At 48.4% G+C, this 20,144-nt stretch overlaps 1 protein-coding gene across 1 annotated transcript in view; it reads left to right on the forward strand.

Moving 5' to 3' along the window:
• The window catches only part of LOC128338020 (uncharacterized), a 40,899-nt gene extending 25,776 nt beyond the window's left edge, over nt 1-15,123 (forward strand). The window contains exons 18-28 of the mRNA XM_053279877.1: nt 434-529; nt 2,209-2,289; nt 3,079-3,261; nt 4,395-4,526; nt 6,142-6,377; nt 6,979-7,117; nt 8,506-8,589; nt 8,946-9,148; nt 10,057-10,144; nt 11,022-11,240; nt 12,014-15,123. Of these exons, the coding sequence (XP_053135852.1) occupies nt 434-529; nt 2,209-2,289; nt 3,079-3,261; nt 4,395-4,526; nt 6,142-6,377; nt 6,979-7,117; nt 8,506-8,589; nt 8,946-9,148; nt 10,057-10,144; nt 11,022-11,240; nt 12,014-12,064 (1,512 nt within the window). The 3' untranslated portion in view covers nt 12,065-15,123. The remainder of the gene's footprint in view (nt 1-433; nt 530-2,208; nt 2,290-3,078; nt 3,262-4,394; nt 4,527-6,141; nt 6,378-6,978; nt 7,118-8,505; nt 8,590-8,945; nt 9,149-10,056; nt 10,145-11,021; nt 11,241-12,013) is intronic.
• Nucleotides 15,124-20,144: the final 5,021 nt, after the last annotated feature.

The following is a 20,144-nucleotide window of genomic DNA, read 5'->3' on the forward strand; positions in this document are numbered from 1 at the left end:
GCCCCTTTTAAAGCGGTCCAAGCTGGTGGCCATCCACTTTTGGATGAAATAAATCCACTTTTTGTGTTGGTTTGGGGGCAAATTTGAAATATCCGATATGCCCCAGAACTTGCAGCACTTAAAAGCAGAACCCCTCTTAATTCCACGGTGAATTCCACGGTGAAGCTTGCTGTCTGGGAAAGGCCCTGCCCTAAACTGAATCGACACTTTCCACGGGTTGTCCACCACGACCCCAAGATCTCTCTCCTGGTCAGTCACCGACAGCTCAGACCCCCTCAGTACCGTATATGTGATGTTGGGGTGGTTTTTTTGCCCCAGTATGCATCACTTTGCACTTGCTTCCTTGTTTCTGAGCATCCTTTTTGAATGTGTTCGTATGTTCGCCCCCAAAAGGGATGATATTCAGCATGTTTTGATGGGCTGTTTTTCTCAGCTTGCAGAAAGCACAGAGCAGGCGAAAGCCAGGACCCTCCAGGAACAAGCAGCCACTTTCCAGAAGGACATCGATCACCTTCACAAAACCATAGAAGTAATTTACCCATGATGCTTTGTGGCCTAAGCCATTGGTGGGTTGCGCTGGTGGTGGTGACGATGACGATCCATTTATGAGCCTTCTTCCAAGGAGTTTATGATAACACACGCGAGGTTACCTGCTTTCGTCCCCACAACAACCTTGTGAGGTAGACCAAGAGATGGTACCCAGCCCAAGATCGCCTGGTAATAGCTGAGAGACCATTTGAATCCAGGTCTAAATCCAGCGCTCTGTCCACTGCACCCTACTGGTTCTTTTGGAGTCACTCGTTTTATTTGTTCTGTTTGTTTGTTAGATTTTATACCGCCTCGCCCAGATGGCTCTAGGCGGTTCACAGATATAAAAAATGGATTTTTTAAAAAACCAAATAACTCCTTAAAGCAAAATTAAAACCCGTTTAAAACCATTTCAGTACTCTCTAAAGGCCAGGCTGTGTTTTTAGGGCTCTTTTAAAGACTGCTAAAATTGTCTTTCATATTCATATTCCGCCTGATATATACATCTCTAGGTCAGCAGCACCATGCTGACCATGCAAATGGCACCCGTACATGTGCAGACACCACTGGCGCCGTGGGGTTCTCGGGCCGAGCACCACCCCAGCAGGAAACTGCTTGGGGCAGCAGAGAGCAGATAAGGACCTGCTCTACTTTTTCTTAAAGCTCCCCCGCGCTGTTCTCAAAAGGTGCTCGAACCGTGCTTTGAACCGCAGTTCGTGCGCATCCCTAATTCGAGAGCCCAGGGGCAACTACAGAGAAAGTCCAATCCCAAATCGCCACCAAGGGAGCTGGCGGCAGCCAGAGACAGACCTCTTCTGATGGCCTTAATGTGCTGTGCGAATCATACTGAGGAAGGCACTCTCTTAAGACAACTCGGACCTAAGCTGTTCAGGGCTTTAAAGGTAATTACCAGCACTTTGTATTTTGCCTGGAAACATACCAGCAACCAGTGCAGCCGTTTTAAAACAATTTGGCTGCTGCATTCTGAACTAACTGGAGTTTCCAAACAACATACAAAGGCAGCCCCACGTAAGCGCATTGCAGTAGTCAAGCCGAGACGTCAACCAGTGAGTGCACCACAGTTTCAGGGCTGTGCTGACCCCGGGGAGCTGTTGCCAGTCAGAGTAGACAATACTAGGCTCGATTCTTTTACTGGACTTCAATTCTGGGCTTCTATTGAGGGACATGGGAAGCTGCCATATACTGAGTCAGACCATTGGTCTGTCTAGCTCAGTATTGTCTACACAGACTGGCAGCAGCTTCTCCAGTAAATAAACGTATGTACAGCTCAGATACGGAGAATAGGCAACGTTAACGGCTTCTGAGGTCTTGCAGAATAAATGCAATGGAGGATTTTTAGCTTGGCCTCCAGGGATGCTGGCCCCATAATCCCAGAGGCTTAACCCTCTATCTCAGCAAGGATTAATAAATCCATCCTGCCCGCGAGAGATTCAGATGCCAGAAAATTGCCTCCCCGTCCTTTACTGTCGGGTAGTTAAGGGGGAGGGGGTTGGGCACAGATTTGCCAAACAAGATCAGAAAAATACTTCTCCCCGCACCCACCCATCAGAGGCGTCCAGCCGGAGCATTTTACTGCTGTTGAGCTCACAGTCCCAAGTCAGTCTGGAAAGGGAACGGCCAAATCATTGCATTCCGTGAGGTCTCTCCTTTCCCCCCCAGGATCAGGACAATTTGCTCTCCCAGCAGAAGCAAGCCATGGAGCAGCAGGCACAGGCGCTGAAGCTGGCCGGCGAGGAGATGGTACGTCCCCTGCAATTCCCGACCTTCGCCATAACTTCCCAGTGCAAATGTGCCGCCTGCAGCAGCAAGCACACAGGCTCTCCCCTCCCCAGATCCAGCTAGTTCTCTCTGGGAGAAGCGCCCCCCCCCCCATGAAGAATCTTGAGAAGGAAATTCGGAACATATGATCATATTTTAACGGTTGATGTCCTCAACAGATTTTGAACACTCAGTAATCAGATCAATCATTGAAAAACGACATCATGCCAGAGAGAAGCTAACTGGGCAAAGAGTTACATTTTAAAATGATGATTCTCTTTATTGAGCAGGGGGAGAGCAACTGGCCCTCTCCGTCCCCAGCACAGCATCCCTCCAGTGGCTGCTGCTGGTATCTATCTGATGTTTCTTTTTTAGATTGTGAGCCCTTTGGGAACAGGGAGCCATTAATTGTTTGTTTGTTATGTCTGTATGTAAACTGCTTTGGGAACTTTTGCTGAAAAGCAGTATATAAATATTTGTGGTGGTGGCGGAGAAGCAGAAGATCTTTCTCAGATTCCAATTCACTATGGTTCAAATTTACCATATTACATAGTAATTAGTCAATCCAATGGACGTTTGAAGTTGAAATCCTGCAAATTTCAACTTCCCCTTTCCCAGCACTTTAAGAAAACTTTCTGTGACGTAGATGTGATTCCTTTAACTTGCCTATAAGTTAAATCTACGCCAAACGACGACGGGCCTCACCTACTGGCCTAGTCTTGTTCTCCTCCTTGGGGTCAAGCCGCTGATTCCTCATGGCCCCGTTCGCAGGTCCAGAATTCGCTGCTCCGGGAGCAGAAGAAATGGGAGGCCGATGCCAGAGCAGCCCTGCAGATGCAGAGGGAGGCACTAGAAGAGCAGCACCGGAGGATGCAGACCGATCTCCAAGGCACCCTGGAGAAGGAGAAGGAGGCTAGTCTTGCTTTGCAGGACACAACGGCAGAACTCCATAAGGTTGGCTCCTCTAATATGGAAGCTCTTGACCAACCCCTGCTAACTGAGCAAAGGGGCACCTTTTAAAGTGGTGATTCTCTTTATGTAGCAGGGGGAGAGCAACTGGCCCTATCCGTCCCCAGCACAGCATCCCTCCAGTGGCTGTTGCTGGTGTCATGTTTCTTTTAGATTGTGAGCCCTTTGGGGACAGGGATCCAGATTATCTATCTATTATTTCTCTGTGTAAACTGCCCTGAGCCATTTTTGGAAAGGTGGTATAGAAATCAAATTAATAATAGTTATTGTTGTTGTTGCTATTATTTCTGTGACCATAGGGGCCACAGAAATCACCATCAGCCAATTACAAAAAGCAACTTTACCTGGAACAGCCTATATTCTACGACGATATCTATAATAATAACAACAACGATATTGATGATAAAATTCAGCCATCCCAGGTCCTTGGGAAGGACTCGATGTCTGGATAAAACAAACCAGTCAATAACACCTGTCTGACCGTGTAAACAAGAAAAAATAATAATAATTAATTTGGGGGAAAGCCATGATGTTCTTGGGGAGGGAGACCAAAATTCTATTGACATGAAATGTGTTTGTACGAACCTGTCCAGTGAGGACAGAAAACGCCCAGTGGAGCCTTTTTTTGGAGCTCCTATGCCTTTAAATCCAACACTTCCTCTTTGCAGGTCCAGCCTGTTTTATTGATTCCTGTGGGTCCCTGGAGGATTTGTGAGTAACTCCCCCTTGAACAGCCTCTCGGTGAATTGCCCCCGCGTCAGTTTCCGTTTTGAGAGAGGAAGCCTTGAAACGACTCGTTTCCTCTGATTATTATTTTCACTGTTTTACAAAGGGGGAGGTGGGGGGGGGAAACAAAACAAAACAGTGCAAGGAAACCCTAATGAAGGTCTTGGCCTCCATCACCAAAACAGAAGGGGACTTCGGGGGCAATTCAGAGATCCGGAGTTCTGCACACTTGCTTTGTAAATTTGGCACACGTTAGTGGACTATGAATGTCCTCATTCAAAAGTGTAGATGGTGCACGCTTGAAATCAGCTCACTGCTGGGCAAGGGGGCCCTCGCGTGGCTTTCAGGGAAGCTGGCATGAGACAGGTCTCTCCCGGGGTCTTGTGTCGTAGAAGACCCAGGCGCTGGAGAGCCAGGCCCGCCTGTTCCAGAGCGAGAAGAGGGCGGCCATGCAAGAGCTGCAGGCCCTGCTGCAGGAGGAGAAAGCCGAGGCACTGAGGAGGCTGAGAGAGGAGCTGGAGCAGGTGAGGGGCCAGCAGGGACTGCCCAGGGCTGTGGCTTCAGGATGATGCGTTCAGAATATGGCGGTGCCTCCGAGGAACTATCGGCGGCTGCCATATGCTGAGTCAGACCCTTGGTCTGTCTAACTCAGCATTGTCTACCCTGACTGGCAGCAAGGTTGCTGGCCGGAGTCTCTCCTTGACCTGGAGGTGCAGGGGGTTGGACCTGGGACATGCAGGGGCTCTGCCACTGAGATATGATCCCATCTCCGAAGGAAGAGGAATATCTCACAGGGCTCGCAGGTAGTCTCCCATCCAAATGTAAACCAAGGCAGACCCTGCTTAGCAAAGGGGAGGATTCAGGCTTGCTAACATAAGGCCAGCTCTCTTTCTCTCACTCGCTTCCTTCAAATCTCTCCCTCAAAGCCATTTTTTTTATCCAAGAAACCTGTGTCAGAACATCCTCGCCCCTGTAATTCATCCAAAGGAGATGTGACCTGAAGAAGCAGAATCATGGCCCTTTGTCGGGAATAAAATCACCCTCTTCTTCCCTTATTTCGTTTGATTCAACTAGGCCTAGAGATGATGACCCCACTTGTAACCTTTGCTTCTGCAACGTTGTGTTCTTCAAAGACTCAACCGAGTGAGACCCTTGGTCTATCTAGTTCAGAATTGTCTTCACAGACTGGCAGCGGCTTCTCCCAGGTTGCAGGCAGGAGTCTCTCCCAGCCCCTATCTTGGAGATGCTGCCAGGGAAGGAACTTGGAACCTTATGCATGCAAGCAGGCAGGTGCTGTTCCCAAAGCAGCCCCTAAAGTTGCCATGCCCCCTGGAATTCTGGCTTTCACCCGGATTTCTTAGCCCACCTGGATTTGCCCGGATTTCAGCTTTAATTTCAAAATAAAAAAAGCTACGCTCTAGTCCTTGTAGAAGCAAAAGGTGCGGTCACTATTCTGCTCAACCGCTGGACTTGGATTAAGAGAGGAAGAGCTCAGCACAGGATGCTAGCAGGGAACATTTGTCTTTTACAAATACAATAATCCCCTAAGGAATGTTGCCTTGTTTGTTATCAGCAGGGAATCTCTATCGGGCAGTTGAGAGGAGAGTTTGCTTGTCCACTGCCTGCCTACCAGGCTGTGTATTGTATTGTTTAAGGACTTTCTTGGCTTTACATTCAGTGCATGCCTACTTAGAAGTAAGCACACTTGGTTTCAATCAGATCTTCTCTCAAAGAAGTGTGTACAGAACTGCAGCCTTATTTAAAAAGCTGTGCAATTTTTGTTGTTCTATTGCTGCTGTTAAGGAAAATGGTCAGGCAAAGATATCTTCCCCAACTATTGGTAGATACCCAGACCAAATACAAGTCAACTGGAAAGTGCCGCTGCTAATTTGCATATGCAATATTATTTTTCAAGCTAATTAACATGATATGCAAATTAGACACCCAGATTTGGAAAGCAAGAATAAGGCAACCCCAGGTCCCCTCCCCTGATGGGAATATCTTATAGAGCTCACACATTTAGTCTCCCATCCAAATGCAAACCAGGGTGGACCTTGCTTAGCAAAAGGGGCCATTCAAGCTCACTACCACCAGACCAGCTCTCCTCCCCAGGGTTTGCTTCTGTCTCTTTCTGCCTAGGCAAGGATGCAGGAAAGGGAGCAGATGAGAGTCCGGCTGCAGCAGATGGAAGACGAACTGCGACTCCTGCAGGCTGAGCAGAGCCAGACTTCCTTCCGGGAGAAGGAATCGCAGGCCCACACGGAGTGGGCGGACCACTCCCTGGCCAGGGAGGTGGCTTTGGCATGCCAGCGGTTCCAGGATCTGCTGCCCAAGACGGCTGCCGAGGCACCCAGCATCTTCCAGATGTTGGCCAGGTACAGCTGATTAAGCAGAGATACGGGGCTCGTATCGCATTCCTCCTCCTCGGACAATGCCGCTGTCTGGCTCCCCCTGGTGGAATCATTTATCACTTCTTGTTTTGTACCCTCTTAACCCGGGTGGCCAGCCCACTGTTCTCTCGTGGTTGTTGAACTACATCTCCCATCATCCACAGCCTCAGCCTGGCCCTGATTTCATTGCTGGGGATGATGGGGGTTGTAGTCCAGCAGGAGCTGGAGAGCCTCATTCTGGCCACCCCTGATTTTATTGCAGGGGGTGATGGGGGTTGTAGTCCAAGCCTGGCCTCCCCATTCTTAACCCTCCAGTCTTGTGGTTTTTGCTTTCCTAGCCTTCTCCTCTCCTCTCCTCTGCAGCCCGTCTGATTTTTCTCTTCCTCTCGTCTCTGTTTGCTCCTTTCTGCTCTGCGTTGAGTTTCCGCTAGTCCTCAACACACAATCCAGGGTCTGAAACTTCACTTCGGGTCCACTCGGCACTCTCCCACCGCCTTTTCGATCTTCTCTCGTGGACTTCGACCTGCTGGGAGGTTGCGGCTGGCTTCCCTCCATCTGAGCGGGGTCTTCTCTCTCTCCCCCCAAGGGACCCAACTCCCTTCGCTTCTGGCCGGGCACTCCAGGCCTTGCAAGAGGTGAGCGAGGAGACCAGGCGCTACCTCTGGGACCTCAGACGCCAGACCGAGGCACAGAAAGTCCACATCCTGCAGATCCAGAGGGAGAAGGTTTGTGCAGGGGGACGGATTCAGCCTGAAGGGTAGCGCTTGTCTGATCCTAGGCATCAGGGTTGCCTCTGGTGGATAACCCTTTACTCAGGTGAAGAGCTTCTATAGAAATACGAGTTTCCTTCTGTAGCTTCTAGTATTGCACGTATAGGCATTATAGCAGGGGTAAGCAACCTTGGCGCTAGGTGTGTGCGAACCAGTTCGAGTCGAACTGGCCTGCCCCCTCCCCAAGGGGGTGCTGGTCCAAGTTTGAACTAGCTAGCCCCGGTTCTAACAGAACCAGTCCGAACCAGTTCAGGGCAATGCTTGTAAAGGGGGACTCCACAGCGGATTCCCCTTTACAAGCATTGACCCGAACCAGTCCGTGAACCGGTTCGGTAGTCAAATCAGACCGGGACCGGTTTGGCTGGAACTGGAAGTGGACTGGGCCAGGTGGGTTGGTTGGAATTCAGACCGAACTGGCCATGTTGGTTCCGTGCATACCTCTACTTGGCTCTCTGGCTGTTGTTGAACTACAACTCCCATCATCCCCGGGCACACTGTGGCTGAGGATGATGGGAGCTGTAGTCATCAGCTGTAGGAAGATGGGAGCTCTCAACAGCTGGAGAGCCAAGGTTGCCTGCCCCTGCATTATAGCATAGACAAAGCTTAATTACACACCACTGATGTAATTGATTGCATCATTGATTGCACAGGATGTCGTGGAAAGGAATTTCAAAGATCATCGTTCAAGGATACTGACCCCCATTGCTCAGAGGAAGTGCACAGGCTTTGCATAGAAGAGGTCCCGAATTTGATCCCAGGTTTAATGGAACTCGAGAAGCGCAAAGTAGGGACCCCGGAGAGATCCTTCTTGTCAGAGTAGACAGCGCTGAGCTGGGTGGACCAATAGTCTTATTTGGTGTGAGGCAGTGCCGTGTGAGCTGGTCTTGTGGTAGGATGCATGAATTGTCCCCTTTGCTAAGCAGGGTCTGCCCTGGTTTGCATTTGTATGGGAGACTACATGTGAGCACGGCAAGATCTTTCTGTTAGGGGATGGGGCCGCTCTGGGAAGAGCAGAAGGTTCCAAGTTCCCTCCCTGGCAGCATCTTCAGGATAGGGCTGAGAGAGATTCCCGCCTGCAGCCTGGGAGAAGCCACTGCCAGTCTGTGTAGACAGTACTGAGCTAGATGGACCCATGGTCTGACTCAGTATACGGCAGGTTCCTATGTGCATTCCAAGCAAAGACATCTAATTATGACTTACTTTTAGCATTTATATCCCACTCTTCCTCCAAAGTGTGCATGGCTTTTCCCTCCCTGCTTTTTATCCTCACAACAACAAGCCCTGTGAGGTAGGTTTGAATATGAGAGAGAGAGACTGACAGAAGATGTCTTTCTACCCTGCAGGAAAGCCAGCTGAGGCAGTTGCGGGAAGAGCTCCACTCAGAGAATCAGGCCGCTCTAGAAGCCCTGAAGGAGCAATTGGTCCAGGTGAGTTCCTCCACAGGTGGTGGTGACTCTTTCACAGGTAAATCAAACAAGGTCTGTTTTCTGTTGTTTCTCTGGCCTCTCCTGTCAGGTGTCGCCTCCCAGCTGTGATGGGTGTCTCATTTCAACCACTGGGGGAGCAGTTTCCAGCTGTCAGGAGACCAACCCCTGTCACTCATGCCCACTGCTAAAACATCCACTCGCCGTCTATCGGGCCTGGAAAGGGAGGGCCAGCCGGCATATTTCCACACCCTGTTATCCAGTGCTGAGCCCTGGATTTGGCCCCCGGCACAAAGCCTTCTTCTCGGTCGGTGGAGTGTGTGTGAAGGCTCTGCTGATCAAAGGGGTCCCCCCTGCAGGAGCACATGAAAGACATGGCCGCCCTGCAGCGCCGTCGGTTGAGGGAGTCGCAGGTGGCGGGTGACCCTGTGCTGCATCAGCCGCTGCGGGAGAAGGTCGGCGAGCAGCGGGCGATCCGGAAGAATCTGGCACCCCAGAAGGATGAGACGGCCTCCCAGTTGGCCCTCCAGCTCCAGGAGGAACTGGACACAGAGCTGCAGAAGTGAGCATCCCAAGGAGGAGGCGGGGTGGGGGGCAACTAGATGAGGGAGATGAATCCTTCCCCTTCCTCTGTCTTAATTCACTGTGGTCTCTTGCTTCAAGCACAAGCTGGCTGGATTCCTTTCTTGTGTTGCCGCTATGCTGAGAAAATCTTGAATGCACGGACCTTGGGCAGGAAGGATTCTGCTGTCCTCACCTGTCTGCCATTGAGCCTTGATACACGATGACACTAACCTGGGTTAACTGGTCGTGTAGACAAGAGGACAAGCTCCCAAACCCAGGCTAGCCAAAACCCGTTAAACTTGAAAATAAACCCGGGTCTCTTAACCCAGGTTAACGGCGCCTAGGTTTAGTGATTGTGTGTCCACTTCCTGTGCTGTTTTCAAGTTTTGGCAGCTGCCCACCATGTTTTCCAGAGAGCGCTGCGGCTGCCAGGGCTGTGAGCAGGGAATGTGCCACTCTGCACAGCCCTCTCTATGATCGCTGGCTTGTACTGGCATGAATGGGGCTAGTCCCGCCTCCTACCCCTGTGCGGCCAATCACAGCACAGCTGTGACGTGATAAGGTTTTCCCCTGCTTGTGGGAGCATGGTGCATTGTGGGAAAGCCCCCCCCCGCCCAATCCTCGGGCTGACTTCCATGCTCTGTGCTAGCCGCTACCACGCTGGTGTGTGAGCCGGGTTTGCAGTTCTCTGCGGGTGTCTGACCCGCCACCGCCCTAACTGAGGTTAATGGTGTGTTGAAGCTCATTGCTTTTTTGCTTTGGTCAGACCTTACTTGGACTCCTGTGTGAAGGTGGGGATGATGGGAGTTGTAGTCCAATGACAACTGGAGAACCTCAACTGGCCACCCCTGCCTGAAACCGCCCGACACCCGGAGGACTAGGTCTCTCCTCTCTCTTTCCCTGCAGGTGTCTCTCCAGGGGCAGATCCATGGACTCTCTCAGGACCCTGGGGGCAGCCCAGCTGGAATCCAGCCTGGAGTTACCAAACTCCATGGTAAAAGGATGTGTTTGTTTCTCTATTTTACTTAATATATTTCTACCTTGCTTCTTCAAAAGGGTGTTGAGGCGGCTGTGAAAACAAAAGGCATATAACAGTAAATATTAAGGTAAAGGTAAAAAGTGTGTTGTCGAGTCGGTGTCGACTCGTGGTGTCCACAGAGCCCTGTGGTTGTCTTTGGTAGAATACAGGAGGGGTTTCCCATGGCCTCCTCCCGCGCAGTAGGAGGTGATAATGCCTTTCAGCATCTTCCTGTATTGCTGCTGCCTAATATAGTCCCAGTGGGGATTCGAACCGGCAACCTTCTGCTTGTCAGTCAAGCATTTCCGCACTGCACCACTTAAGGTGGACTAAATATTAAATCGTGTCAAAACAAATGTGATATGTCCGGTCAGTCAGAATAAAGAATAAAGCAGTACTGGGGCTACTATTTTAATGCACAAGCTTTTGTGGTTAAAACCCGCTTTCTCAGGATGCAGGGCGAGAGCAAGGACGGTGAGTTACAGCAGGGAGTGACACACGTTCCGAATACATTTAAAGAAACATCTTATGTATGTTTGTTTGTTTCTGGATTTGTTTGTGGCTGCTAAGTATAAGAGAATCACCACTTTGATTCTAAGTATAAGAGAATCACCACTTCGAAAGATGCTTCTTGACCTAGCTACCAGACCCCGGCCTCTTCCTTTGTCTCTTTGCCCTGTGAATGGCACCTGAGGTCTACTCCCTCGCCTTGTGCACACCTGACAGCCCAGGAAACCAAGTTTTTCGGGGTGCATGCCCAAGCAGAATTGAATCTTGTCCCTCGTGCACCAAGCCATGTCGGGGTTCCTGCCGGTCAGCATTTCACAGCCTCTTCGGCCTTCCTTCCGCACAGGGCCGGGGCGGATTCCTCCACCCCGTCTCCATCAGCCCCCCGTTAGTGAGCCCAGCAGCACCTTGGTCCGGCCAGCGGATCTTCAGCACCCCAAAGCTGCTGCACCACCTGCAGAGCCGCATCCGAGCGCTGCGGGCAGAAAATGCTCAGTATTGCAGCGGCAGCCTGGACGACCTCAGCGGCCTCCGGGAGGGTCTGAGCAAAGCCTACAGAAGCAAGGTAAGAGCTCTCTTCGGCGGGAAATGGACAAAGGGGGATCTCCAGGGACCATGGAGGTATGCTTCAGTTCTGCAGGAATGCTGGGGAAATCCAATTTCCTTGAGAACCACCTTTAAAAGAAAAAAGGGGGGAAAGTAAGTTTCTAGTCCTCCTGAATGCAAAGATCTGCCTGAGTGTGTGTGTGTGTGTGTGTGTGTGTGTGTGTGTGTGTGTGTGTGCGCGAGCAATGCCTGCTGAAATCTCAGAAAACAGCAAGGAGGGAAAATAAGATTGTTCACATTCGAGGTTGTGACGAAAGCAAAGAATAACCCCTGTGCTCCTAGATTTGGGATCAGAGCAATCTCTACTGAGAGTAGATCCCAGGAAAGCTTTAAAGTAACCCCCGTTCCGTCACAAGGGTGACGTAGAGCCTTTCACTGGTCCCTTTGATTAGCAAAGCTGGAACAAATAATGTGGAACAGCTTTTTTGTCTTATTGATGATGTAAGATAAAAGAAAATATGCAAATTTGGCAGATCACAAATTTGGCATTTCTTGCTGCAGATTTTGGATTGCCTGGGCCTATCTCCACTCTGGATGTGTTCAGTGATTTGATTATATGAATTCCTTATATATATACACTAGGTGGTGTGGTCTGTCATTGACGGTACCACCCTTGGCCATAAGCCAGGTGGCCAGCAGCCCTGAGGCTCTCCAGGCAAGTCCAGCGGGGGATGATGGGAGTTGTAGTCCAAAAACATAGTTTTGATGACTCTTCCCCTTCTTGCATTTCAGAGGCCCCTGTCGTCCGATCGCTCATCCTCACAACTCCACAGTGGGAAGTGAAACTCTCACAGACGGGTCGCAATAGCAAACAAGATCTACAGTGCTCCTTCTTCAACACTGCTTTGCAGAGATGGTGGTCCAAGGAGGCATCGTGGATTTCTTGTCTTCAGGAGGCAAAATCCATTCCAGGGCTGGTCCCTCGATGAGGCAGTTCCCATCTGGCTGGATCTGAACTTCTGGACTCTGCTTGTGCTTTCTCTGCTAGCAGAACCAAGCTTCCCATTGCTTTGGTTCAGGGCTACAACCCTCCCAGCTGTTCTTGGACAGAAACTCCCATCCAGCCTCAGTGGCCAAGACTTAGGGATGAGGGGAAGTTAGTCCCACACCATTCACGTAAAAGGATCTGAAATAAAGAATTCACATCGCAGCCCAACTGATCCAATGATCCAATGAATGCATGTACACAAAAACCCGTGAAAAATGAAATAGATTAACCTTAACTGTATTATAAACCATAGAACCATATAGAAAAAGTAATAGTAATTGACCATACGAAGTAAAAATACTAATAAAACACGAGATACTCTAAATAACATCCAATCAAAAGAGAACTATATACAGGAGAACCTCAGTATTCACGGGGGTTCCATTCTCTGCTACTGCTACGGATGCAGAAACCGTGGATACAAAGTCATTGGGGCAATGCAAATCAGGGGGTTAGGTTCCTAGTGGGTGTAGAAAGCCCCCCAAATGGGGGTTAAAGGCCCTAGAAATGCAGGAGGGAGTAGCCTACCGTGGATTGTGGGTTCCCACCAGTCTAGCAGTGCCCCACAAGAGTAAAAAATTGGCTGGAAATCGTGGTTGGGCGGGGGGGGGGGGAGATAGACACCAGCAACAGTCACTGGAGGTCCTGTGCTGGGGGTGGATCGGGCCAGTTACTCTCCCCGTGCTCCATAAAGAGAATCACCACATTATAAGGTGCCTCTTTGCCCAGTTAGCTGATGATGTCCCTCCCTGTGGACTCTTTTACCTAGGTCAGACTAGTAGACCTTTAGGGATCTGCATTATAGAACATAAGAGTAAGATTAGAACTATGAATATGGAGGTTCCTTTTACTTCTCGCTTTGTTAAATATAGACACCGGAAACAATGGAATTTTTTTGCCATAGAGACAGTGACAGTAAGTACAAGAAGGAGTGAGGATTTGTCTTTAAAACTGACTCAAAGGGATATTCTTCTTCTGGATATTTGCTCTTCTTTCCCCTATGGGTCTCAATAAGCAATTAGATTTAGCTTCATATTTATAATAGATTCATTGTGTAGATATATTTAAGAGACTATTTCTGGCTGTAAACATATAAAGGAGTTTTATGCCTTTAAGACTTTTGAGTCTGGCTAGTAAAAGATTTCACACAGCTGGTGTAAATCGGCCATGTGGCAGGTGAACTATTCCGTAGCCCAGAGACCTTTTAGGAGAAAAGCTGCAAAAAGAATCTGGTGAGAGATTTACCATATTCTATGAAACTATTTATATAAGTTTGGCATTTAATGTTATATGTTTGTGAGAAGATCAGTCTAGGCAGGTTTGTTTGATGAGAGAATCATTTTTAAAGGGATTGTATAAAAGCTTATAACCATTGAAGGATTTACCATGGAATACTGATTGGTTTTTGTAACTTATTCACAAGATGTCTTCTAATAATTCCCATAATTTGTTGACATGTTAATCATATGATTGAATATTAGCCATTTAGGGACATTTATTTTTATTTATTTTTGCATTTATATTCCACTCTTCCTCCAAGGAGCTCAGAGTGGGGTTCAAGGTTATGTTCCTTCTCACAACAACCCTGTGAGGTAGGTTAGGCTGAGAGATATAGGACTGGCCCACAGTCACCCAGTGAGTTTCATGGCTGAATGGGGATTTGTATTCAGGTCTCCCTGGTCTTAGTCCAACACTCTAACCACTACATAGGAACACAGGAAGCTGCCATATACTGAGTCAGACCATAGGTCCATCTCGCTCAGTATTGTCTTCACAGACTGGCAGCGGCTTCTCCAAGGTTGCAGGCAGGAATCTCTCCCAGCCCTATCTTGGAGATGCTGCTAGGGAGGGAACTTAGAACCTTCTGATCTTCCCAGAGCGGCTTCATCCTCTGAGGGGAATCTCTCGCAGTGCTCACACATCAAGTCTCCCCTTCAGATGCAACCAGGGCAGACCCTGCTTAGCTAAGGGGACAAGTCATGCTTGCTACCACCAGACCAGCTCTCCTCTCCACAGCAACACTGGGTATTGGATTTAGTAAAGAAGTATGGAGAAATTATGTCTCTTTTTTAAAGTAATATATATCGTGATGTTAATATAATATATATGGGTGGAAATATGTATATTTTATAGGATATATTAGATGAGAGGATTTCAAAGTTCTTTATGAAGAGGCTTTATTCCATGTCTTCCAAAGTATTTCCCCAGCATGATTCTTGAGTCACAGTGAAGATATGGTTGATGTTCGTGAGAAACTACAGGCAACCCCATTATTTGGGAGGTTCTGTTCTGTAGCAGGGGCTGTGAATAGTGAATCTGAATAACAGGGCATTAAAGTAAATTTAAATTGGGGGGTTAGGTTCCCACACTGGACAAAATCTCCCCCAAAAGGGAAAAAAACGGGCCAAATAAGGGGCCCTACAATGCTCCACTACCCATCATGAGTACAAGAATGCCCCATAATAAGAGTAAGAAAATCAGCTAAAAATGGCGTTTCCCCCACATTTTTTGTCTAAAATGCACCATAAAATGGAAGGTCATTTCTGGCCTCTGCAGATATGTGGATTTAACCCTTTTTTATCCTGATTTTTTTCACATATAGTCCCTGCTCACTTGGCAAAGAGGCACCTTTTAACGTGGCGATTCTCTTTATTTAGCAGGGGGAGAGTAACTGGCCCTATCCGCCCCCAGCACAACATCCCTCCAGTGACTCTTGCTGGTGTCTATCTTGTGTTTATTTCTAGATTGTGAGCCCTTTGGGGACAGGGATCCAACTTGTTTGTTTGTTGTTTCTCTGTAAACCACTCTGGAAACTTTTGTTGAAAAGCGGTATATAAATATTTGTTGTATGGGGTGTCCATTACCCGACCACGTATACGCGAAACCGCAGGTGCTGGACCCACGATTAACAAGGTTCTCCTGTATACGAACTTGTACATGGACACTTGACAAACCGGTTCGAAACTGCGTATCACTGGGTTGCTGTTGTTTTGGCATATAGAATGCACTATCTAGTTCTATTTTGATTGGGAGTTGTAGTCCCACATCTGCCGGAAAGTCAAAGTTGTGCAGAAAAACCGCCGCGGGGAGAGGTGCTTGAGCGTTCCTTGGCCGCAGTTTGTACACCTCGCATCTCCATTCTCTCCGAGTACATTTATACACAGCTGTGTGGTTCCAGGCACGTTTGCAAAGTAAGCATAGAATGTTAGAGCTAGAAGGGACCTCCTGAGGTCTTCTAGTCTAACCCGCCCTGCTCAGTGCTGGAAACTGCTATAACCTCCCTGCGGGGTCGGGGAGAGACCCAGCTGTGCACGTTGCTGGTGGTGGCACACAGTGTACCAGCCGAGCTCACCTCCACAGCGCACTTTTTTTTAACTTAAAAAGAATGACTCACATACAGAGAGGCGCCAGTGAAACTCGGTCTGCACAACTGTCGCCTCCTCCTTGGGCAGCCTCCTGAACCTTCCTGGAAAGCTCTCGCTGAAGTCTGAGGGACGTTCAATGCTGTGGGCTGTGGGATGGGCAGCCACAGAAGAAAGACAAGTGGAGATCACGGCTGTGCCACTGGTGCTCCGTCTGGTTTCCAGCCTCTCTTCCCTCATCCTGCAATGGCCCATCCCGCATTCTGTTGCTTGTGTGGAATGAATTCCACTGGCACCTCTCTGCATGTGAACCAATAATAAGGCAACGAACAGTGTTAATCTGAATAAAAGCTGTGTGTTGCTCTACATATTTGAAACGTAAATGGGAAAATTTACAAAATTGGGAACAAGACCAGTGGTTCAATCTGCTTTCAGGCATTTCTCAAGTGCATCTTCCCATGTGAATACCACACACACACACTCCTGTTTTTAAGTTTGGTTTGTAGGCTCCTTGACTCCCCTGTACTGAGAGGGTGGTACTAATACTGGCCTACTTTACAAGACCGTTGGAAGGAAAGACACACGTGCAGTTATTTAAATACTAACCTGCTAAACCATGCATTTAATCTGATAGGAACTTTTTCTAATACAGATGTTGAGCTGGGTGGCCATTTATTTGTTTTGCGGGTAGATAGGTATTCTCATCCTGGTTAAATATGTTTAAACTAGGCTTGTGTTCCTAGAAGGCCAGATGTTTGGAGGGTCAGGTAGCTTTCACGCCTTCATGCAGGGGTTCTCAGCCTCAAGTCCCTGGATGTTGCTGGACTACAACTCCCATCATCCCCTGCCCCAATGGTCAGTGATGGGAGTTGTCGTCCAGCGACATTTGGGTGGAGAACTCCTGCCTGTCGGGAAGGAATCCTCAAACGTTCCTAACAATTGTCGCTATATTTGTTGGCATAACTATTTCTTCAAAACAAGGTTTCCATCACTGTATCGCTGCTGCCAAGACTGTAACACTTAGTTGATTAACCAGATTGATTAAAAACATCTTGACCGACAAAATTTATTTCTGATTAATTGGACAAAAGACTTTAAAATCATTGTCAATCCAAGTACTTTAAAAAAAGCTTCAGATAGCTCTGGGAAAATAGGAAGCTGCTGCCATATACTGAGTCAGACCATTGGTCTATCTAGCTCAGTCTTGTCTACCCAGACTGGCAGCGGCTTCTCCAAGTTTGCAGGCAGGAGTCTCTCCCAGCCCGATCTTGGAGATGATGCCAGAGAGGGAACTTGGGACCTTCTGCCCTTCCCAGAGTGGCTCCATCATCCCCTAGGGGAATATCTTACTGTGGACCCTGCTTAGCAAAGGGGACAAGTCATGCTTGCTGCCACAAGACCAGCTCTCCTCTCCACCAGCTCTAAACAGAGCCATTCTCACAAGCCTCTTCCAAAATAAGTGCCAAGGGTGTTCGTTGTTAGAATTGTTGATGCTTTGATTTTTAGTAAAAGGTAGATTTTGAATAACCTTCACAGGCACCGCTGCCTTAAACAGAGTCAGACCCTTGGTCCATCTAGCTCAGTATTGTCCACTCTGGCTGGCAGCAGCACTGCAGGATTTCTGACAGGAGTCTTTGCCCAACCCTACCTGGAGATGCTGCCAGGGACTGAACCTTCTCCATGCAAAGTAGGCACTTTTGGGCTATTAAGCCCTTTCCCGTTGCAGACGTTTTACATTGGCGATATTTTCAGAGCACTTTGATATTCATACATGCATTGTTGGAAGGATGCTTTTTCTTTAGAACTATTTTCTCATTGCATCAATTTAAGTAATGGATTAACAGTCAAGCACGTAAAAGTGATTGGCAGGACAACACCACAGTCCTACTAATAGTCTTGAAGGGTATAAGTTTCAGGCAGAGAAGTGAGCACTAGAATTGCCACAGGTCACAGTGTTGTTAAAATACGATTAGCAGGGGCTGGTTCAAGAGCTGGCAACCTTAATTGTGGAGGGAGGACGCCCTTGTGGTGGGTGCTCTGTTTCCTCTGTATTCCACCTATCAAAGCCAAAGCCATGGAACAGCTAAGATTGCCAACTTACCAGAACTAAACTAGAGTGACTTGGATGTATACTTCAAGTATGCGCTGATGGGATCTGAGCTGTTGGTGACGGACCAGGAGAGGGATCTTGGGGTGGTGGTGGACAACACAGTGAAAGTGTCGACCCTATGTGTGGCAACTGTGAAAAAGGCCAGTTCCATGCTGGGGATCATTAGGCAGGGGACTGGAAACAAAACGGCTCATATGATAGTGCCCTTATACAAAACGATGGTGTGGCCACATCTGGAGTACTGCGTACAATTCTGGTCACCACATCTAAAAAAGGACATTGTAGAACTGGAAAAGGTGCAGAAGAGGGCAACCAAGATGATCAGGGGCCTGGAGCACCTTTCTTATGAGGTAAGACTACAACACCTGGGGCTTTTTAGTTTAGAAAAAAGACAACTGCGGGGAGACATGATAGAGGTCCATAAAACCATGCATGGTGTGGAGAAAGTGGAGAAAGAGAAATTCTTCTCCCTGTCCCATCACACTAGAACCAGGGGCTCATCCCATGAAATTGATTGCCAGGAAATTTAGGACCAACAAACAGAAGTACTTTTCCACACAACGCATCAACTTGTGGAATTCTGCCACAAAGATGTGGTGACAGCCAACAACCTGGATGGCTTTAAGAGCGGTTTGGATAACTTCATGGAGGAGAGGTCTATCAATGGCTACTAGTCGCAGGGCTATAGGCCACCTCCAGCCTCACCGGCAGGATGCCTCTGAGTACCAGTTGCAGGGGAGTCACAGCAGGAGAGAGGACATACCCTCAACTCCTGCCTGTGGGCTTCCCAGAAGCATCTGGTGGGCCATTGTGGGAGACAGAGTGCTGGACTAGATGGGCTTTCTTGGGCCTGATCCACCAGCGTTTTTCTCATGATGTTATGATCTTACTTCCCTACAGTTTGATGGTATAAAAGTAAGCATTATAATGCTCTTTAAAAGGCTCTTTTACAGAAAATCTGGGACTGCACAACGGTATGTGATGGTCTTGTGGTAGCAAGCAAGAATTGTCTCGTTTGCTAAGCAGGATATGCTTTGGTTTGCATTTGGATAGGAGACTACATATGAGCACTCCCCCTAGGGGATGGGGCCAAAGCTCAGTGGAAGAGCATTTTCCTGCTTGCATGTAGAAGATCCCGAGTTCACTTCCTGGCAGCATCTCCAGGTAAGGCTGAGAGAGATTCCTGCCTGCAACCTTGGAGAAGCCGCTGCCAGTCTGTGTAGACAATACTAAGCTAGACGGACCAAGGGTCTGACTCAGTATAAGGCTGCTGCTTATGGTCCTAGTGTAGTCATTTGTGCTGCCACACCTATGCATTCTGGTTATTAAGAATGAACGCTGCTGATGTTCAGAGACTCTTTCCTCCAGCGAATCTCTTCAGGTCTGGACTCCGATTGATAGAGCAATAAGGGAAATAAGACTGCATAAGCATCTTTAAACATAATCTGGCTGCTACAATTTGGCTTCAGATATGCCCTTCTGGCAATGAGCTTGATAGCACACAAGAGTCTGAAGTACTAGCTAGAAGCCTGGACGACTCACTTGAATTCACATTATCAGCCACTGTTTACATCTGCTAATATAATATAAATATATTGTGGCAGCAAGCATGAATGGTCTTTGCTAAGCAGGGTCCACCCTGGTTGCATTTGAATGGGATACCACATGTGACTGGAAGATATTCCCTTTAGGGGATGGAGCCACTCTGGGAAGAGCAGAAGGTTTCAGGTTCCCTCCCTGGCAACATCTCCAAGGCAGGGCTGAGGAGAGACTCCTGCCTGCAACTTGGGAGAAGCTGCCGCCGGTCTGTGTAGGCAACACTGAATCAGATGGACCAAGGGTCTGACTCAGTAAGTGTCAGCTTCCTATTTTTGGATTTTTGAACTATGGATTTTTGGACTGCACAAATATTCTTTTGGAACTGCAATTTCCCCCACTAGAACTGCAACTTTTCAAAAGCCCTAAGATGCAGAACAAGGGTCGAGAGAGGATTTAAACACAATTTTTAAAACAAAAACACACTTCAAAAACAAAACACTTTGGAAAGCTGCAAAGGGAATGGGAGAGTCGCTGCAAAGAGCAGAGGAATCGCTTGAGAAGATGCTGGGTCCTTCCAGCAGTGAAGGGGTTAACTGAGAGGCGGGGCGGGAGTTGGGCCGCTGCCCCTTGCACTAGGAACTGGCGTCATCGCTCGAGCAAAACCGAAAACCAGGAGGCTGGATCTTTTCACAGGTAGCCCGGATGCAGCTTGCAGCCTGTGAGTCAAAGAGATAGACAAAAGAGTGGTACCGCTCGGGCAATACTTCGGGTTTCCATTTTAAAGTCGCATATATAGGGGAGGAAAGACAACTAGGGAGAGTGTCTGTCTACACACACACGTGTACTTACCGCCTCCGAATCCCG

This window comes from Hemicordylus capensis, chromosome 15, assembly GCF_027244095.1.
Source record: "Hemicordylus capensis ecotype Gifberg chromosome 15, rHemCap1.1.pri, whole genome shotgun sequence".
Lineage (NCBI taxonomy): Eukaryota > Metazoa > Chordata > Lepidosauria > Squamata > Cordylidae > Hemicordylus > Hemicordylus capensis.